Below are 15,228 nucleotides of genomic sequence, written 5' to 3'. Positions count from 1 at the left end.
ACAACGAACATGCACACATACACTTTGTCTGACACTAAACAAACTGTGTGGCTGAAATGCATGCATTGCAAGACAAAACGAGAATGAACGCAAGGAATCAAGACAGGATGCGTTACAGCGTTACTTGGCCTTCTTACTCTTCTTCTCCCTCTTCTTCTCTCCCTCCTCCTCATCTCTCTTCCTCTTTTCCTTCTTCTCCTTCTTCTTCCTCTCCGCCTCCCCATCGTCTTCGGTGGGAGGAACAAACATCTTCTGCCTCTCCGCCTCCCTCTTCTCCTTGTGTTCAGCCTGCTTTTTCAACTTCCTCTCCTCCTCCGCTCTCTTCTTCTCCCTTGGCTTGAGGAAGTATTCACCGCTCTCCAGTTGCAGATCAATCTTACTTGGCTGTTGGGGCGGTGGGAAAGGTGTATATGTCTTCTTCTTGATCTCTTTCTTCTTCGAGCTTCCTTCTCCGACTGCATTCGCACCGGTAGCAACTCCGTTCGCTGAATCAGTAGTAGTGGAGGCGGGCTTAGATTTGACGTTTCTCTTCTTGAACTTCGGTAAGAAACGATCCCAATTCTCCTCTGCTAGCTTTGGATCTTTCGCCAGCTCCCGCTTAATCATCAGCTCCTTAATGTGGTAGATCGGATGAATGTTTTTCAAGCAGTCGATAACAATTCTTCGCACCTCCTTAAGAGCCTTAAAATGACCCATAGCCGAAACAGTGTTACCCTGCACCAAAACATAACACCCCGTCAAGAGCTCGATCGCTTTCAACGTACTTCCATTCGGCCCAATAATCCTCTGTCTTCTCTTCACAAATCTCTCCTTATTCCGCAAAAGATGTCCGATCTTGATCACATCACACTCCACTCCATCCTCTAGAATCTTCACCGCCTGTGGGAAAGGTACTGACCGACTCAGTAGCCGAATCATGTCCCTTGCCTTCAAGATGATATAAGGATCATAAGTCTTGCGTGTTGTCTTAACCGTCATAGAACCTTCGACGAGATCGAGCGTACAAGCAATACCGTGTTTCTCGAGTGCAGAAGTGACATGTCCCCAAACCTCTTTGAGGTAGCGTTCGCGGTATTTCGGGAAAAGAGTAGCGAAGGAAGATTCTTCAAGAAAGGTACCTTTGATTTCGTTTGGGAGGAATTGGGGAACTTCCCAATGGTTGATGGAGTCAGAGTCCCAGGGTTTGTCTTTGCGATGTTTTTTGTTTTTGGAGACTGCGGCGGATGAGGTGTGGGTTGGTTCGGTGTCGGACATGATGTCGACACTCTGTGTTGCTGCGAGTCCTAGGAGCGCAGCTGATGGTGTCGAGGGCGTGGAGAGGTAATGCTAGTGTGCGATCAAGGATGTAAGGATGGAGGGTGTAGTTCGAGGATGTGAGGTGGAGCGAAGAAAGAAGGGTCCTTGAATCGGCAAACTTTGAAGAAGCTGAGCAGCAGCCGGGGAAAAATTCTAGAAATCTCATCTTCTCCACGTTCAGAAGGAAATTTTCATCGGCGATTCAATTTCTAATCTGAAAATCGGGGTCTACGTCTCGGAATTCGGATAGTCTCTCGGCTTGGACCCTCGACCGTCATTCCTTGCCCCTCCTTTACTCATTTTCATCTCTTGCACTTCGTTCAAGGACGAGGGTGTGAGAAGGATATCGACAATGTCGACAACACCATCACCATCCAAGCGAGCCCGCCTACCCACGGCATCGACTGTCCCATCCGCAACCGCCTCCCCATTCCCAACTGGCCCCTACGCCCGCCCCCCTCCCGGCCCACGATCTGTTGGTCCCAGCGGCACGTCCAATCTCGCTCCCGCAATCGGTCTTGGCATGTCCCCCGTCGACGCCTTATCCCCCTCTCACCCCGAACAATATGCTCTCTCAGGCTTTACACCATACAATACCACTTCTCCCGCCTATGGAAGTAACTCACATGGTGCAATGACAGCAGCATCCCCGATCTCTGCTGCTCTAGCACACGGATCAAGGGTGCTATCCAACATTCAAGCTTCACCGATGTATGGGACTCCAATGATGATGAATCAGCTCTATCCCCCACGGCTCGCTATACAACCACAGCAAGCGCAACAACAACAGAATGGTGCGGGGAGCAAGGTTCAGACGGCTCCACAACCAGGCAGTCCGGAGTACCTGAAATTTGCGCTACAGCATCTACAAACGACCTTGTTAGCGAGGCTGGAGGCTGAGGCGGAAATATACTTTGACGCGGTCGATAGCTCACTTTCGGTGGAAGCAGATACGAGGGTTGTTGCGCAGAAAGCAAAAGCGTTTGAAGAGGCGTTGGACACCGTATTGAGCTGGGTGGAGAAGAATGGTTTGGCTAGTATACCTCTCCTCCCTCTCCCCGATCCAGGTACGGGCTCAATGTCAGGTGCACTGAAAGACAATGTAGCAGCAGCAACAGTGGACGCACCAAGAGCGAAAGAAGAACCACCAAAAGAAGCAGCGGAAAAGGAAGACCCAGACGCAACAACAAACAAGGATGCCGCAACAGGGCCAAGTTTAGAAGAGCAGATATCAGAATTGCAACAAAAAGCAAAGGAACTGTTCGATAGGAGACAAAGGCTGAAAGAATCTGCTTCGATTGTGACTGGTATACTCGAATCCTGATGCAAACAAATACAAGCAATTACTCTTGTTTACACATGTGTGTGAAGGAGGAATATCACATTGCTAGAAACTGATACGATTACAAGAAAACAAACACAAGGAGCGATACCCACCAGAAACCTCTTCGAACCGAGGGAAAGGAGAAGGAAGACCTAGGCATACTGTTCCAAATCCAACGTCAAACTACTACTCGAGTTGACCTCCTGATCTCTATAAATTCCCACCAGACCCTGACTCCTCTCGTACAGACTCGCCTTGAGACTAATAACGATAAACTGGAACTGATCGCTCGCATGTTGTCGAATATAGTTACTAACCTTAGCAACATTCTGTGAATCCAATGCAGCATCCACCTCATCCAGCACAAAGAACGGAGCGGGCTGGAAAGAGTGAATCGCAAACAACAGTGCTAGGGCAGCCATTGTTTTCTCTCCTCCCGATAACGCTGTGATATCTCTAAACCTCTTCATTGGTGGTACGACCGAATAAGTGATACCGCCGAGATAAGGTTCTTCAGTGTTCTCGACGGAAAGATAGGCTGAGCCGCCCATAGGTGCAGCTTTGGATCGAGAGAGTTCTTTGTAGGTAGGATCGATCGATTGAGAAATGTGGTAGAAAGCCTTGTTGAAGAGATCACATCGACGCTTTTTGATGCGGTGGAATTCGTCACGAGCTTCTTTGGCTTGGCGTCGGGAACGGTCGAATTCCTTTTCGGTTTCGGCGAGTTTAGCTTCGGTGTCGTCTAGTCGTTCGACCGCTTTCATGTTGGGAGACATTTTCTCGATCTCTGATGTGATGCTCTCAATTTGGGTTTGCAGCTCGTTGCCCATTGAGGGACCGCCGTCCTCACGAGCCTCTTCGTCAAGACTGCTGAAATCAACTTGGATGCCAAAGTCAGGTGCAGACATGGGCTTTTGAGTGTTATCATCATCATCAATATCCATTGGGGCATCAACGTCGATGGTCTCTTCCAAGCCCACCTTCGAAAGAGAGCCTTTGATAAGGGGTAGAGCAATCTCTTCAAGTCGACAACGTCGGTAAATAGCAGCACGCTCGGAACCAAGACGCTCGATCTCGTCGTTTCTCGCAGCAATTTCTTTCGACAAAGAATCGAGCAGTCGTGCGGCTTTTTGGAGATCGATGCGCTTTTCCTCGAGAGTGGCCTTCTTGGACTCGTTCTTGGTCTGCAGCCTCGAGAGTTGGGATTGCATCTCTTCGATCTCCTCCAGCATGCCATCGAGTTCGTCTTGCTTGCCTTGCTTCTGCGCTTGCCATGACTGCAGCTTCTCGCGCTCACGAACGATGGCTTGACGAACCGTCTCGAGTCGCTCTTGCGTGCTCTGGATCTGCTGTCTCTCGAAGTTGGCCTGGTGGTTGAGACGAGCCAGTTGCGACTCGAACTGCAATTTGGCATCGCTCTGACGTTCCATCAGCCGCACCTGACGCTCTTCGTACTCTCGAATGTTGTCGACGCCAATACGACGGCAGAAAGTGGCAAAGATGCGGTCCTCTTCGCGATTGACCACGGTCTCGAGGGTAGACATCTTGCGTTGAAGCTTCTCGAGCTCAGCCTTGACTGTGCGCAGCTTGGGCTGAATCTCCTTGGTCTGCTTGTCGATATTCTTGAGCTCATCGCGAATACCTGTTAGACGCGTGTTGACAGCCGCAAGTTCCTCCTGGGCCGAAGAAAGATCGGCTTCGAGACGAGTGATGTTGGCAACCATCTCTTCATCGCTTGTAAGCGCGCGCTTTTCCTTTTGAAGCTCTTTGAGCTCGGCAAGACACTTGTCACGCTGTGTGGTGAGACCTTGGACTTCGCGCTCTTCCCAGCGTTTGCCGCCAGAAGAACTGGATTGACCACCGGTGATGAGACCACTCTTGTGGATGACGGTGCCTTCGAGTGTGACGGCTTTGGCTTCGACTTTCTTCTCGTAGACGGCGTTTCGCGCAATATCCATAGTGTCGCAAACGAGTGCATTGCCGCACGCGTGGTGGATTGCACGTTCGATCGAAGCGTCGAACTGAATGACATCGACTGCAAGACGAGCGCCTCTTGCAATGCTGCGCAGACGATCGTTGATGGGTTTGGCCTGAATGCGGTCAAGTGGCAAGAAGATGGCTTGGCCAGCTCGTGTGTTGCGGAGATACTCGATGCAGTCGATGGCGGTCTTCTCCTGGTCGACAATGATAGCGTCGGTGTTGCGTCCGAGCACAGTCGAGATGGCAGTGTTGTACTTGCGCTGTACAGGCTTGCACAAGTCTACAACACGGCCACGAACACCAGGGAAGATGCGTTGCAGCTTGGCCATGGTCTCCTTCATCGCCGCCTCGCGCTCGACCTCTTTCAGATCGTTACCAGCTTGTAGGAGCTTGTTGTAGCAGACTTGGAGGGTATCGTTGAGTTTAGTCTCGCGCTGGTTGATGGCTGTCTGCTTGGCTTGGGTCTTGTTGAGCTCATCACGAGCAGCTTGCAGGTCGGTGTCGATGTGATTTCGCTTAGCTTCAAGGGCGGAGTGTCGTTCGGAGAGTGTCGACTCTTCGCCTTTGAGCTTGTCTTTCTGCTTGGTGAATTGCTCGAGCTTCTCTTGAAAGTCATTGACAGCGTCAGTCTTGATTCTTGCCTCTCGCTTGAGTCCATCGAGTTCCTGACGCTCAGCTACGGCTTCGAGGTTGGCTTGTGCTTTGAGGTTGTGGTATTCGCCGAGGTCGGCTTCGCTGAGAGTAAGACCTGCCGACTGAAGTGCGCGGCGCTGCTCCTCAGCTGCACGATCAGCAGCTCGTTGAACGGTTTCCTGATCGCGCTCGAGCTTTGAAAGTGTGGCCTGCTGTCGCTCCAAATCTCGCTGGATCTGCTCTGTCATACGAGCTCCGTTGTCAATCTTCTTGCGCGAGATGGCGATCTTCTCCTCGTAAGCATCGAGCGTTGGTCGAAGGCGTTCGACATCACGCTGTTTGCGCTTGATCGCCTTTTCGACTTGTAAGATCTCGGTCTGTGTCTGTCCCTGATCTCGTCTCGCTCTCTGCACTGCTTCTTCGGCTTTCTTGTGCTCGGTTCGCAATGGACGCATGTTCTTAGCCTGACCTTTCACAAAGTCTGTATTGAGCTCAATGTCTTGGTTGATGTGAAAGAGACGCCAGAGAGTGTGGTTGAGGATGTGTTGGACTCGCTCCTGTTGCAGACGATCGAACTTTTCGGCCTCGCTCTTCTGTTCACGGAACTGCTTGAGCTCGGAGTTGATGCCTCTGCGCTTGTTGAAGTTGAAGGTCGAGTTGTCTGTTGCTCGCTCCTGCGCTTCTTTGGCACGTTCGTACTCGTCTCTGAGCTCGAGCGAGCCGCTGATCTGATCGATCATACGACTGAGCTCCTTGGCGCCCTGAGAGGCAACTGCTTCGACATCACCCTGGAAGACGAGGAAGTTTTTAGCTTTAACGAGGATGTTGAACTGTTCTAGCTTGGTATTGTACTGTGCATATTGGATGGCCCTGCCGTTGTATCTGTATTCGCTTGAGCCAGAGATGGCGATGGTTCGTTGGAAACGGTGTTCATAGCCCTTGCCATCTTCGTAGATTGCAGTGACGCTGGCTTTGGTGGCGGTGCCTTCACCCTGGTCGTCCTCGTCCTCGTCTGATCCGGGAGCATCCTCGTCTTCCGGGTCTTGACCGGATCGAGCCATCTTACGCCCACGGAAGATGAGATCTTTGAGCTGACTGGAACGAAGCTGTGCGGACCGGACGCCAAGCACGAAAGAGATGGCGTCCATGAGGTTGGATTTACCGCTACCATTGGGACCGATGACGGCGGTGAAGGCGTTGAAGGGACCGACGACCTGATGGCCGCGGTATGATTTGAAATTTTCGATCTCTAGACGTTTGAGAGGCATGATGAAGGAGGCAGTCTAGGAGGAGGGGCCTGAGACCTCTATCGAAAAGGGGTGCAGGTATCTGCCGGAGGCGGAAGTGCAAAGCTGGTCGATATCGGAGTGGGTATAGGAGGGATATCAGCGACAGAGATGGTGAAGTAGGAAAGCGCAGGCAAGAGGAGTGGGTGATAATTATGCTGCGTCGGGTCCAAGAGCGAGACGCGACGCCCTCTGCCACTCAACGCGTCGTCAAAAGGACGCGTCTATCTTTTGTTCACTTCTACGCCAAGGCCGACTGAGCGTTGCTGATCGTTGCAGGTAAGCTGAGACGCGTTGAGATTTCTCCCATTTTTGCCTCCACTCTTGCTGCGCACGGACCGGCAAATTATTCGAGCTGAACACTTGGCCCACCAAGTCACAGTGTGGGCCAAAGTGGCTTCTTCTTTCAGCATCGGAACAGCGGCGGTCGCCTTCGGCATCCTTCCGACGCTCCTATCATCAGCTCGGACATTCCGAGCAGATTCAGCTTCTAGCAACTCGACCACCATGCGAGCCTGAATAGCCACTCAAAACGGCTACACAGACGAGGCAGGACCCTCTTTCGCTCTTCTATCACCCATACGAGTCAGCATGTCGGCGCCATCCTCGCCGCGCAAGCAGGCTGTATCTCGAGGTCACAAGCGCACAGCATCCGAGAGCGCCGATGCTGTTGCTGAACCATCAACTTCATCTAGTCCATCATATGCCGATTACGCATCTTCCTCCACCCCATCGCCGGTCAAACGCTCGACATCCCGGCGCAACAGCCGCCATTCGACGCGCACTTTTCAGATAGCCGACATCGACCAAGATGAAGAGCTGGATGCGGATGCAGAGGAGGATGAAGAGTATCTTGATCAGGATGCAGCTGCTCTAGAGGACGCTGAGGGCGAGGCTGCTGCTGTAGAAGAACAGGCAGGAGAGGAGGAGGATGAGCAAGTGCTACCCAGCGCAGTAGCCCCAGCACGTCGCTCGGCAAGGCCAAAAGGAGCTAATCCAACCAACTGCTATGCACCTTTACCCAACCTTTCCGATGAAGAGAAGCAAGGCGAAGATGAAACACCATCGAAACGAAGAAGAGTACGCAAGGCTAAGCTTGCTTCCACGTCTGACGTGGACGATGTTGATCAAGGTCCTCCTCCGGCTGTCACCACAACACAAGCTACCTCAGCGAAGCAGCCTATGGCAAAAGCACCGAGGCAGCAAGCGAAGGAAACAACTCGAAAACCAAGTGTCAAACCATCCGAAGAGCCTGCAATGACAGAAGAAGCCAAAGCGCACGCAAAAGCTCAAAAAGAGGCGGAGGACTTGCAATCTCGTTGGACAGAAGAGTATTTCGAGATCGTCGAGCAACTTCCTCTCGAGGTGCATCGAACCTTCGCATTGATGAGGGAGCTGGAAGGCCAGATGCAGACGAGGGTGAGTGGGATGGTGAATGATATGACGGTGTATCGAGATGCCAGGGTGGAGTTGCAGAAGCGGATCGATGCGCCTACTCCCTCTGCTACAACTTCCGAGCCCGAGGAAGGAGACAAACGAGGTAACGAGAAAGCAGCGAGTGAGGATGAAGCGGAAAGCCTGTCGGGTGGGTCGCAAGAAACACCTGCTCGTGATGATGATGTTGTTGTCATGGTGGAAGAAGAGGAGAGAGTACTGGATAAGGAGGGGCGCGTGCAGTTACTTAGATCGATTTCAGCATCAGCGAACGAGTCCGTCAAATCAGCAGAAGAGAAGATGGGTCTTGCTGCTACGGCCTACAACTGGATTGATAGGCATATTCGACGTCTTGATGCTGACATTTCCAAGCTCGAAAGCAGTATCCTCCTTGGTCTTCGGACAGGAACGGAAGAGTCGAGAGGTGCAAGAGAGGCGCTTGGCTTGCCAGTTGACGACCAAGCCACCACCGACGCAGCTGCAAAACAAGCAGACGGGGAGGAGCGCGAAGCAGTGGAAGGTATCAGTGCAGAAGCCGAGTCCGCGTCCCTCGCGAAAGCTGCTGGAGCTGCCAATCGCGCCCCGTTTTCTGGCAGACCAAGTGCTCGCACCACCCCTAAAATGGGTGGTCAAGCTCAACTCCCTCCCCTCTCCCCACAGACCTCGGTCCGATCTCGAACACGATCTCGCTCAAGATCCACATCTGCAGCTCCAGCACGCAAAACTACCGCCTCACCATCTACCACCACCGCCCCACTTCCCAGAGGCACAAGAAAGCGAAAACCAAGACCACTCTCACCACAAAAAGGTGGTCGTCGTTCAGCACCTCAATCTCTCATCTCAAACATATCTCAAACACCAATGGCAACAGTCGGTCCTGATACGTCCGAAATGCCTTACGACCCTACGGAGCCCAAGTATTGCTACTGCGATCAGATCTCTTTCGATGAAATGGTCGCATGCGATAACGAAGATTGCACCATCGAATGGTTTCATTATGCTTGCGTTGGTTTGAGCAGTCAACCCAAAAACGAGTGGTTTTGTCGCTTTTGTGCCCCCAAGGGATGGAAGGGGGAAGGGATGGGTGTTCCGCCGAATGCAAAACATAAACCGCCAGGGTTTAAGAAAGGGGTTGGGATCAAGCCGTAGCCTCACCAGCACTTCCGCATCTCCTTGTACTTGTGTTTGTCACTCATCAAAGCTCTTGTTCATTTCTCTGGCTTGCACAATCGAAGCGATGGTTCAAAATCAAATCTCATGCATTGTCAACACGTCAAGCAAGAGACAATAGAGTATGTACAGAGCAACGTGTAACAAACGAGTCTTCAATCTAGAGTTGAGCCAAAACTACACCGCAGCTATCTTCGATCAATCCTCTTCCATCTCACCACCATTTTGCTCCATGGCCTGATCAGAAGGAGCATCCTCCATCACATCAGCCAACCCTGCCATCTCTACTAGCCCATCAATGATCCTCTCGCAACTATCTACGTGATATTCAGCCAAAGTCTTTCGATTGTTGGGCCCGATCATCGTCGCATAGATCCCAGACCTGGTCAACTTCAACTTCTTCGGACTGCCAACTGGCGAGTTGCTCTTCAGTGGCGTCGGAGGAGAGATCAACAAAGCCTGATTCTTGCGCACCTCCAGATCAATGCGTCGAGGTGGAGCGAGAGTGTTGTCGTTCGCCTCGATTTCCGGCGAAGAAGGAGCGAGGTTGAACAATGTACGGAACATGTCTTCGTCTGTTTTATCATCTCCCGCGCAGAAGACGAATTCTGCATCGGGATGATCGTACAGGATACGCTTGACAATCTCGCCCTTGTTGATGGCGAGTGGCCGCACTTCTAGATTCTTCTTGCCAACCAGTACTTCGATAGCGAGCTTGTTTTGCGAGCTCAGATTCTCGAGGTGTGCCTGACATTCTTTCGCCTGGAATGAGCCGAAGTCAGGGTCGGCGCCGCGGTAGTGCCATGTGATTGCACTCTTCTTTTGCTCGATGAAACTGCCAGCGGTTCGTTCGGTGTAGTATTCGAAGACGCTGCGAATGTCCTTCATCCAAGTCATGTCTAGACTTTCAGTCAGGTTGCGATACTCGTCCTGACCGGGCTCTTTGACGAATCCACCGTGCTCGGCGGAGAAACCAATACCTTTGAATTGACCCAAGTGCTTGCCCAAGAAGCCGCCATCTCGGCCAGAAATGATGTAAATGACGTTGCGCTCTTCTTGCGACAAAACGTCGAGCGCCTTGAGGAGTCGCTCAGAGGGTAAGGCCATGTCGGGCACCTTGACAATGGGTGTGAGCGTTCCATCGTAGTCGAGCAGCAAGAGACGCTTCTTCGCCTTGCGGAAGTTGTCGACCATCTGCTTGCGGTCCAGCGGCGGGGTCAAGTGCACTGAGTGCTCGGATTGGAGGCGTGTGAGGAGCTGCTTGACCAGACCAGCGGCCCAAGTTTGCGAAGTGTGCATGACCACCTGGTGGTAGAGCTGATCGTGTCGAGCTCGCTTCTCCTCGTCAGTAAGACGCAGCGCATAATCAATCGCTTTGGCCACACCGAAGATGTTCCACGGGTTGACCTGAATGGCAGAACGCATGCGACCTGCTGTTCCCGTGAACTCACTGAGGATGAGAGGACTCTTGTTGAAGCGGTTCTGGCAGATGATGTACTCCATCGAGGTGGTGTTCATGCCGTCACGCACCGAAGTGATGAGAGCCAAGTCAGCAACCGAGAGTAGCGCAAAGTACTCGTCCCTGTCGATGATCTGGTGGTAGTGATGGACGGGCGTGAAGCTGAGCGAGCCGAATTCGCCGTTGATGTGCGAGACGAGCTCAGACACTTGCCTCTCGAGCTTGGGCGAGTCGTTGAGCGCAGGAGCAGTGACTTGGATAAGGACGACCTTGTTTCGCCATTCCGGGTATTCGGCGAGGAACTTGTGGAATGCCTGCAATTTCTGCACTACACCGCGAACGACGTCAAGCTTGTCACGGCCAACCAAGATCTTCTTGCCCTTGTACATCTCGCGGATCGCCTCGATCTTGGGCAGCACGCCCGGTGACGAGCTGTCCTTGGCAATCTTGACCGAGTCGATACCGATCGGGTTGTAGGTGATGTTGGTGACGTGCCCATTGGGCGACTCGACTGCATTGGACGAGGCTTCGAAGCCGCAGACACGGACACATGACGACAAGAAATGGCGCGAGTAGCTGAATGCTTGGAAGCATGCAAGATCAGCACCAAGCATTCCCTCGAGGATCTCCTTACGCTTGGGCAAGCAACGGAACACTTCGCTACTTGGGAAAGGCGCATGGACGAAGAGACCGATGATCGCTTCTGGGACCAGCTTTCGCAGCATGAGCGGGACAAGCAAGAGATGGTAATCGTGAATCCATACCAAGTCGCCTGGCTTGTATTCTTCGGCGATGCGCTTAGCAAAGGCCTCGTTGGCGGCGTAGTATGCATCCCAGCTGTACTCTTCCCATGCACGGCGCTCCGAGTGGACGTCTTGCCAGAGCAGATAGTGGAACAGAGGCCAGAGGGTGGCCTTGCAGTAGCCTTCGTAGTGACCATGGGCGACTTTGTAGTCGAGCCAGACAGGCACGTATTTGATGCCGTACTCCTGGTCTCCCAAATTCTTGGTGGCAGCTGAACGACTGGTGGTGGCAGCGGCGGCAGCAGCAGCAGAGGCGCCGTTGGGGTCGGAATTACCATTGGGACGAGTGGTAGGGTCGACAGATCCTATAGGTTCTGCACCGTTCATCACGGGCACTGGCATTTTGCCAATGGGAGGCTGGTTGTTTTCGGGGTTGATCGGTGCACCAGCGACAGGAGCCTGTTGAGGAACCCATGCGCTGGCCTGGTCGAGAGAAGCCAAAACTTGTTCGATTTGGCGCTTCTCGTTATTGGTTGTCTCTGAAGGGTCGGAGCGGTGGTCGGAGCAGGCCTGCACAGCAAAACGGACGTCGCCGGGCCATCCGATGAAGGTCTGGCGATGTGTACTGCACAAGCTACGAATACCGCTGTTGAGCGCAGTGTGTCCACGTCGTGGTTTCAAGACCCACTGCGGCGGAGGCGGTGCTGTGGGTGGCGAGTTGACAAAGGGACTGACAGCATCGCTGATGGCACCCCACTGTCTCCATGGCTCCTGATAGATGCTGCTGAAACTTCCACGGCTGGATGCAGCCCACGTGGAACCTCGTCTTGATCCAACAGGTGTGAAGCGATCCTCTTCGGAGCATTCGCTGGTGTCATCGACCACCTCAGTCAACATCCATGCTCTTCGTCCTGCTCGACGCTTGGCACGCTCCTGATTCTCTCGGAGTGTCGCTTCAAAGTCCTGTCCTTCTAGACCAGTCATGCCGAAGCCGGTTGCAAAGGAAGACCTGCGTGAACTGACACGGAAGCTATTCTTGCGGGAAACTGTTTCGAGCTGCTGACCGGCTTGACGCTGTAGCTCACGCTGAGCTTCCATCTCGCGCTTCTCAGCCTCTGCCGCGAGTTTTGCCGCTTTGCGTACACGAGCAGCTGCTGCCATTGTGGCAACAGTAGCGGTGGCGGCTATCCTCTCCTCGCGTTGACGTTCAAAGTCGACTTCAGCGAGTGGGCGAATCTCGAAAGGAATGTAATGGCTGACATGGATGATACGACCGCTCAAAGGCATCTCGGGATGCTTTGCGTTGAAATCATCTTCGAGCTGCTTAACAACTTGGCGCATATCGTCGAGCGTCTCGAGCTCGTCTTGAGCAGCGAGATGATCTGTAGCAGCAGTTCCGCGACCCATGCCGCCAATAGCATCTGGTCGCATCGAGATATTGTTCTGAGCAGGAGCGAAAGAAGAGGGCGAGGCGACCACCTTATTGCCGTTGCCAATCAAAGTGCGTTGAGGAGCAGTGGCAGCACTAGCTTCGTTGGAAGTCGAAGCTGAGTGGGAGTGGGAAAACGAGGTGGAAAGGGAAGCCGAGATGATATCTTGCTCAGCCTTTTCAATCTCGCTCTGCGGTTGGACGCTGGTAGAAGCGAGAGATGGAGTCTGGTTCAAGTTGAGTGCTGGACTGGGACCATGCGAGCTGGGTTGTAAGATTGAATCGACGGCCGAGCCAGATTGTGAGGGTGCGGCACCCTTGAAATAGTCGACGCTGGATTGCTGTGATGAAGAGGTGTGAGGAGAAGATGAAACGTTGATGGAAGGGTGGGTCGCTACAGAGGCTGAAGCACCATCAATAGCTGCTTGGAAAGCTGGCGGCTCTTCCGCAAAGACGCCTGGAGTGAGAGAAGGGCGAGGCTCAAGTGATGGTGGTTGATGGGGGGAAAGCGTTGTTGAGCGTTGCGCCGAAGTAGCGTCACTGCTTGTGCCTGCGCTGTCTTCCATGATTGTGCTGCGCTCTTATCAAAGTGTGGGCTGGAGCTTCAGCCTGGGAAAGAAAAAAAAAAAAAAAAAAAAAAAAAAAAAAAAAAAAAAACAGCTCGAGGCAGAAAAGCTGCAATTCGAGGCAACAAGCTGACTAAGACAAGTTTCTAGATCGGCAGCGATAACAGCGGCAGCAGTGGAGCAGTGGAGGCAGTGGAGCAGACTGGGGCAAAGAAGCGCCGATGTGACGATGTAAAGTGTCACTTGCCGAAAGAGAGCAGATCGGATCGCTGCTGCTGTTGAGTGCTCAAACGCTTGCTTGAGTCGGCGTGTGTTCCGAAGCAGATCAGCAGCTAGGTTTTGTATCGAGGAGCTGCTGAGATCGTTCCCTTGTGGCGCTTGCAGGGTGCAGATGGTCAAAGTGTGCAGGATGAGCGAATCGAGCCTGATCACAAAGGCTTGCAGCCGTCTGGAAGCTTTGAGATGTGTTGTTGCTGTTGTTAGTGGGAAGACAGCCCAGCCACTTTCCGAATTCGACTTGATTATCAGTCAGCGCGTGACTGGTTGTGCAGGCTCACAGAGAAGAATGGAGAGATGTGTGTGGAAGCCAGGCGAAGCCGTCGATGCAAAGCAAAACTTCTGCAGCTGCAATGTTAGACTGATTGTGTGATGGGAGACGGTGTTGGGTGTGGTAGAAAGTCACGCACTCTTCTATCTTCTAGAAGCATCGTTGGAGTGGACTCACACTTTCGGTGCAAGATGAATGCTGACGTCGTTGATGCCGAGGCCGATACTCAGACCCACCCAGATCATGTCTTATCGCGGTTGATCAAAATGTGCTGCTCTGGTGCCATTGAAATTTTTAGCAAAAAAGCAGTGGCAGAGCCAAGAAGAGTCGAGAAAAGAGCTTGCGAGAAGGATCAGTAAGTTCGTGAACGAACAGCGAAGAAAAGAGCGCGTTCAGGCCAGCTTCCAAAATTTCCATTGTCGTCGTCACACGCTTGCTCTCTCTGCCCCTCGAGTGTAAGTTCTTTTTTTTCCAGCCCACTCATGCCTGCTGCTGATGACAGGAGACGTGTTGGGAAGAGGCAAAGGAATCACCTTCTCTCGGCTCTTTTGACCCTGGACTGTCTCTTTAAAGCTGCTTGCTGTGATGCTTAACTAACTTAGTACAATGCTTGCTTGCTGCTGTTGATCGACACGGTTTGTCTGGCGTTCCGAATCGGCGGCTGTTTGAAACTGTGACCAATTCGCGGTCTGACAGCCTTTGTAATTTAGCGAACGTGTCTGCTCTCTGCTGAAAGTAAACAATCCAATATGGTGATGTAAGCTGACATGAGAAGATGCGTGAGGGATCGGGCGTAGTCGATCTGATCAGAGATCGGGTACAACTTAGTCCCGCTCGTTGTCAGACTTCGTCATTAAGTAGGATAGTTGAAGATGCGTCGGCATCATAATGGGATTCACGGGGTCCATAGAGCATAAGCGAACCATCAATGAAGCGAAACCACATATGGTGGCATGCATGTGGGATGCATAAGCATTACCATAATAACACACAGGAGGTGACAACTCAGGGGTGACATGAAGAGTGACTCATCACAGATTGACATGTGTTTGGAGGCAATCATCAAGTATATATATGCCTATGTAGATAGTAGTTCATCAATTGAATGGTCAAGAGACATTTCAAGTAGACATATGCCTGGGATCTAGAGCTTGTTAGTAGTTGAAGATCAGTGTATAGGACTTGTGATCTTCAACTAGGATACACCCACATTCGGCATGTGCCACCCAGATGTATATATATCAAGCTGAGAGCAGTAGGCTCTCACCACGTTCTTTAGTCAATTGAGTATATATGTTTCCGTCTTAAAACAGCAGTGACATCGTGCTCCGACTCTCACCGATCGTCGAGTATCGGGACAA

General features: G+C 52.2%; 5 protein-coding genes across 5 annotated transcripts; 2 read left to right on the top strand and 3 right to left on the bottom strand.

The window, feature by feature from the left end:
* Positions 1-120: 120 nt before the first annotated feature.
* Positions 121-1,254, bottom strand: UHO2_03992 (putative KRR1 - required for 40S ribosome biogenesis; the record flags this gene model as incomplete). The annotated part of the gene is made up of 1 exon (XM_041559949.1): positions 121-1,254. One exon carries the CDS (start codon positions 1,252-1,254, stop codon positions 121-123), a length of 1,134 nt encoding a protein of 377 aa, XP_041415883.1.
* A 394-nt stretch (positions 1,255-1,648) lies between these two features.
* UHO2_03991 (uncharacterized protein) lies at positions 1,649-2,620 on the top strand (the record flags this gene model as incomplete). Its single annotated transcript, XM_041559948.1, has 1 exon — positions 1,649-2,620. One exon carries the CDS (start codon positions 1,649-1,651, stop codon positions 2,618-2,620), a length of 972 nt encoding a protein of 323 aa, XP_041415882.1.
* A 152-nt stretch (positions 2,621-2,772) lies between these two features.
* On the bottom strand, positions 2,773-6,501 carry UHO2_03990 (putative SMC1 - chromosome segregation protein; the record flags this gene model as incomplete). Its single annotated transcript, XM_041559947.1, has 1 exon — positions 2,773-6,501. The coding sequence occupies one exon, from the start codon at positions 6,499-6,501 to the stop codon at positions 2,773-2,775; it is 3,729 nt and encodes a 1,242-aa protein (XP_041415881.1).
* Positions 6,502-7,110: 609 nt separating this feature from the next.
* Positions 7,111-9,102, top strand: UHO2_03989 (uncharacterized protein; the record flags this gene model as incomplete). Its single annotated transcript, XM_041559946.1, has 1 exon — positions 7,111-9,102. The coding sequence occupies one exon, from the start codon at positions 7,111-7,113 to the stop codon at positions 9,100-9,102; it is 1,992 nt and encodes a 663-aa protein (XP_041415880.1).
* Positions 9,103-9,321: 219 nt separating this feature from the next.
* On the bottom strand, positions 9,322-13,320 carry UHO2_03988 (uncharacterized protein; the record flags this gene model as incomplete). The annotated part of the gene is made up of 1 exon (XM_041559945.1): positions 9,322-13,320. One exon carries the CDS (start codon positions 13,318-13,320, stop codon positions 9,322-9,324), a length of 3,999 nt encoding a protein of 1,332 aa, XP_041415879.1.
* Positions 13,321-15,228: the final 1,908 nt, after the last annotated feature.

Source organism: Ustilago hordei (assembly GCF_900519145.1).
Source record: "Ustilago hordei strain Uho2 genome assembly, contig: UHO2_contig_07, whole genome shotgun sequence".
In the NCBI taxonomy this organism is placed as follows: domain Eukaryota; kingdom Fungi; phylum Basidiomycota; class Ustilaginomycetes; order Ustilaginales; family Ustilaginaceae; genus Ustilago; species Ustilago hordei.
This window is presented reverse-complemented; position numbering and strand designations above follow the sequence as displayed.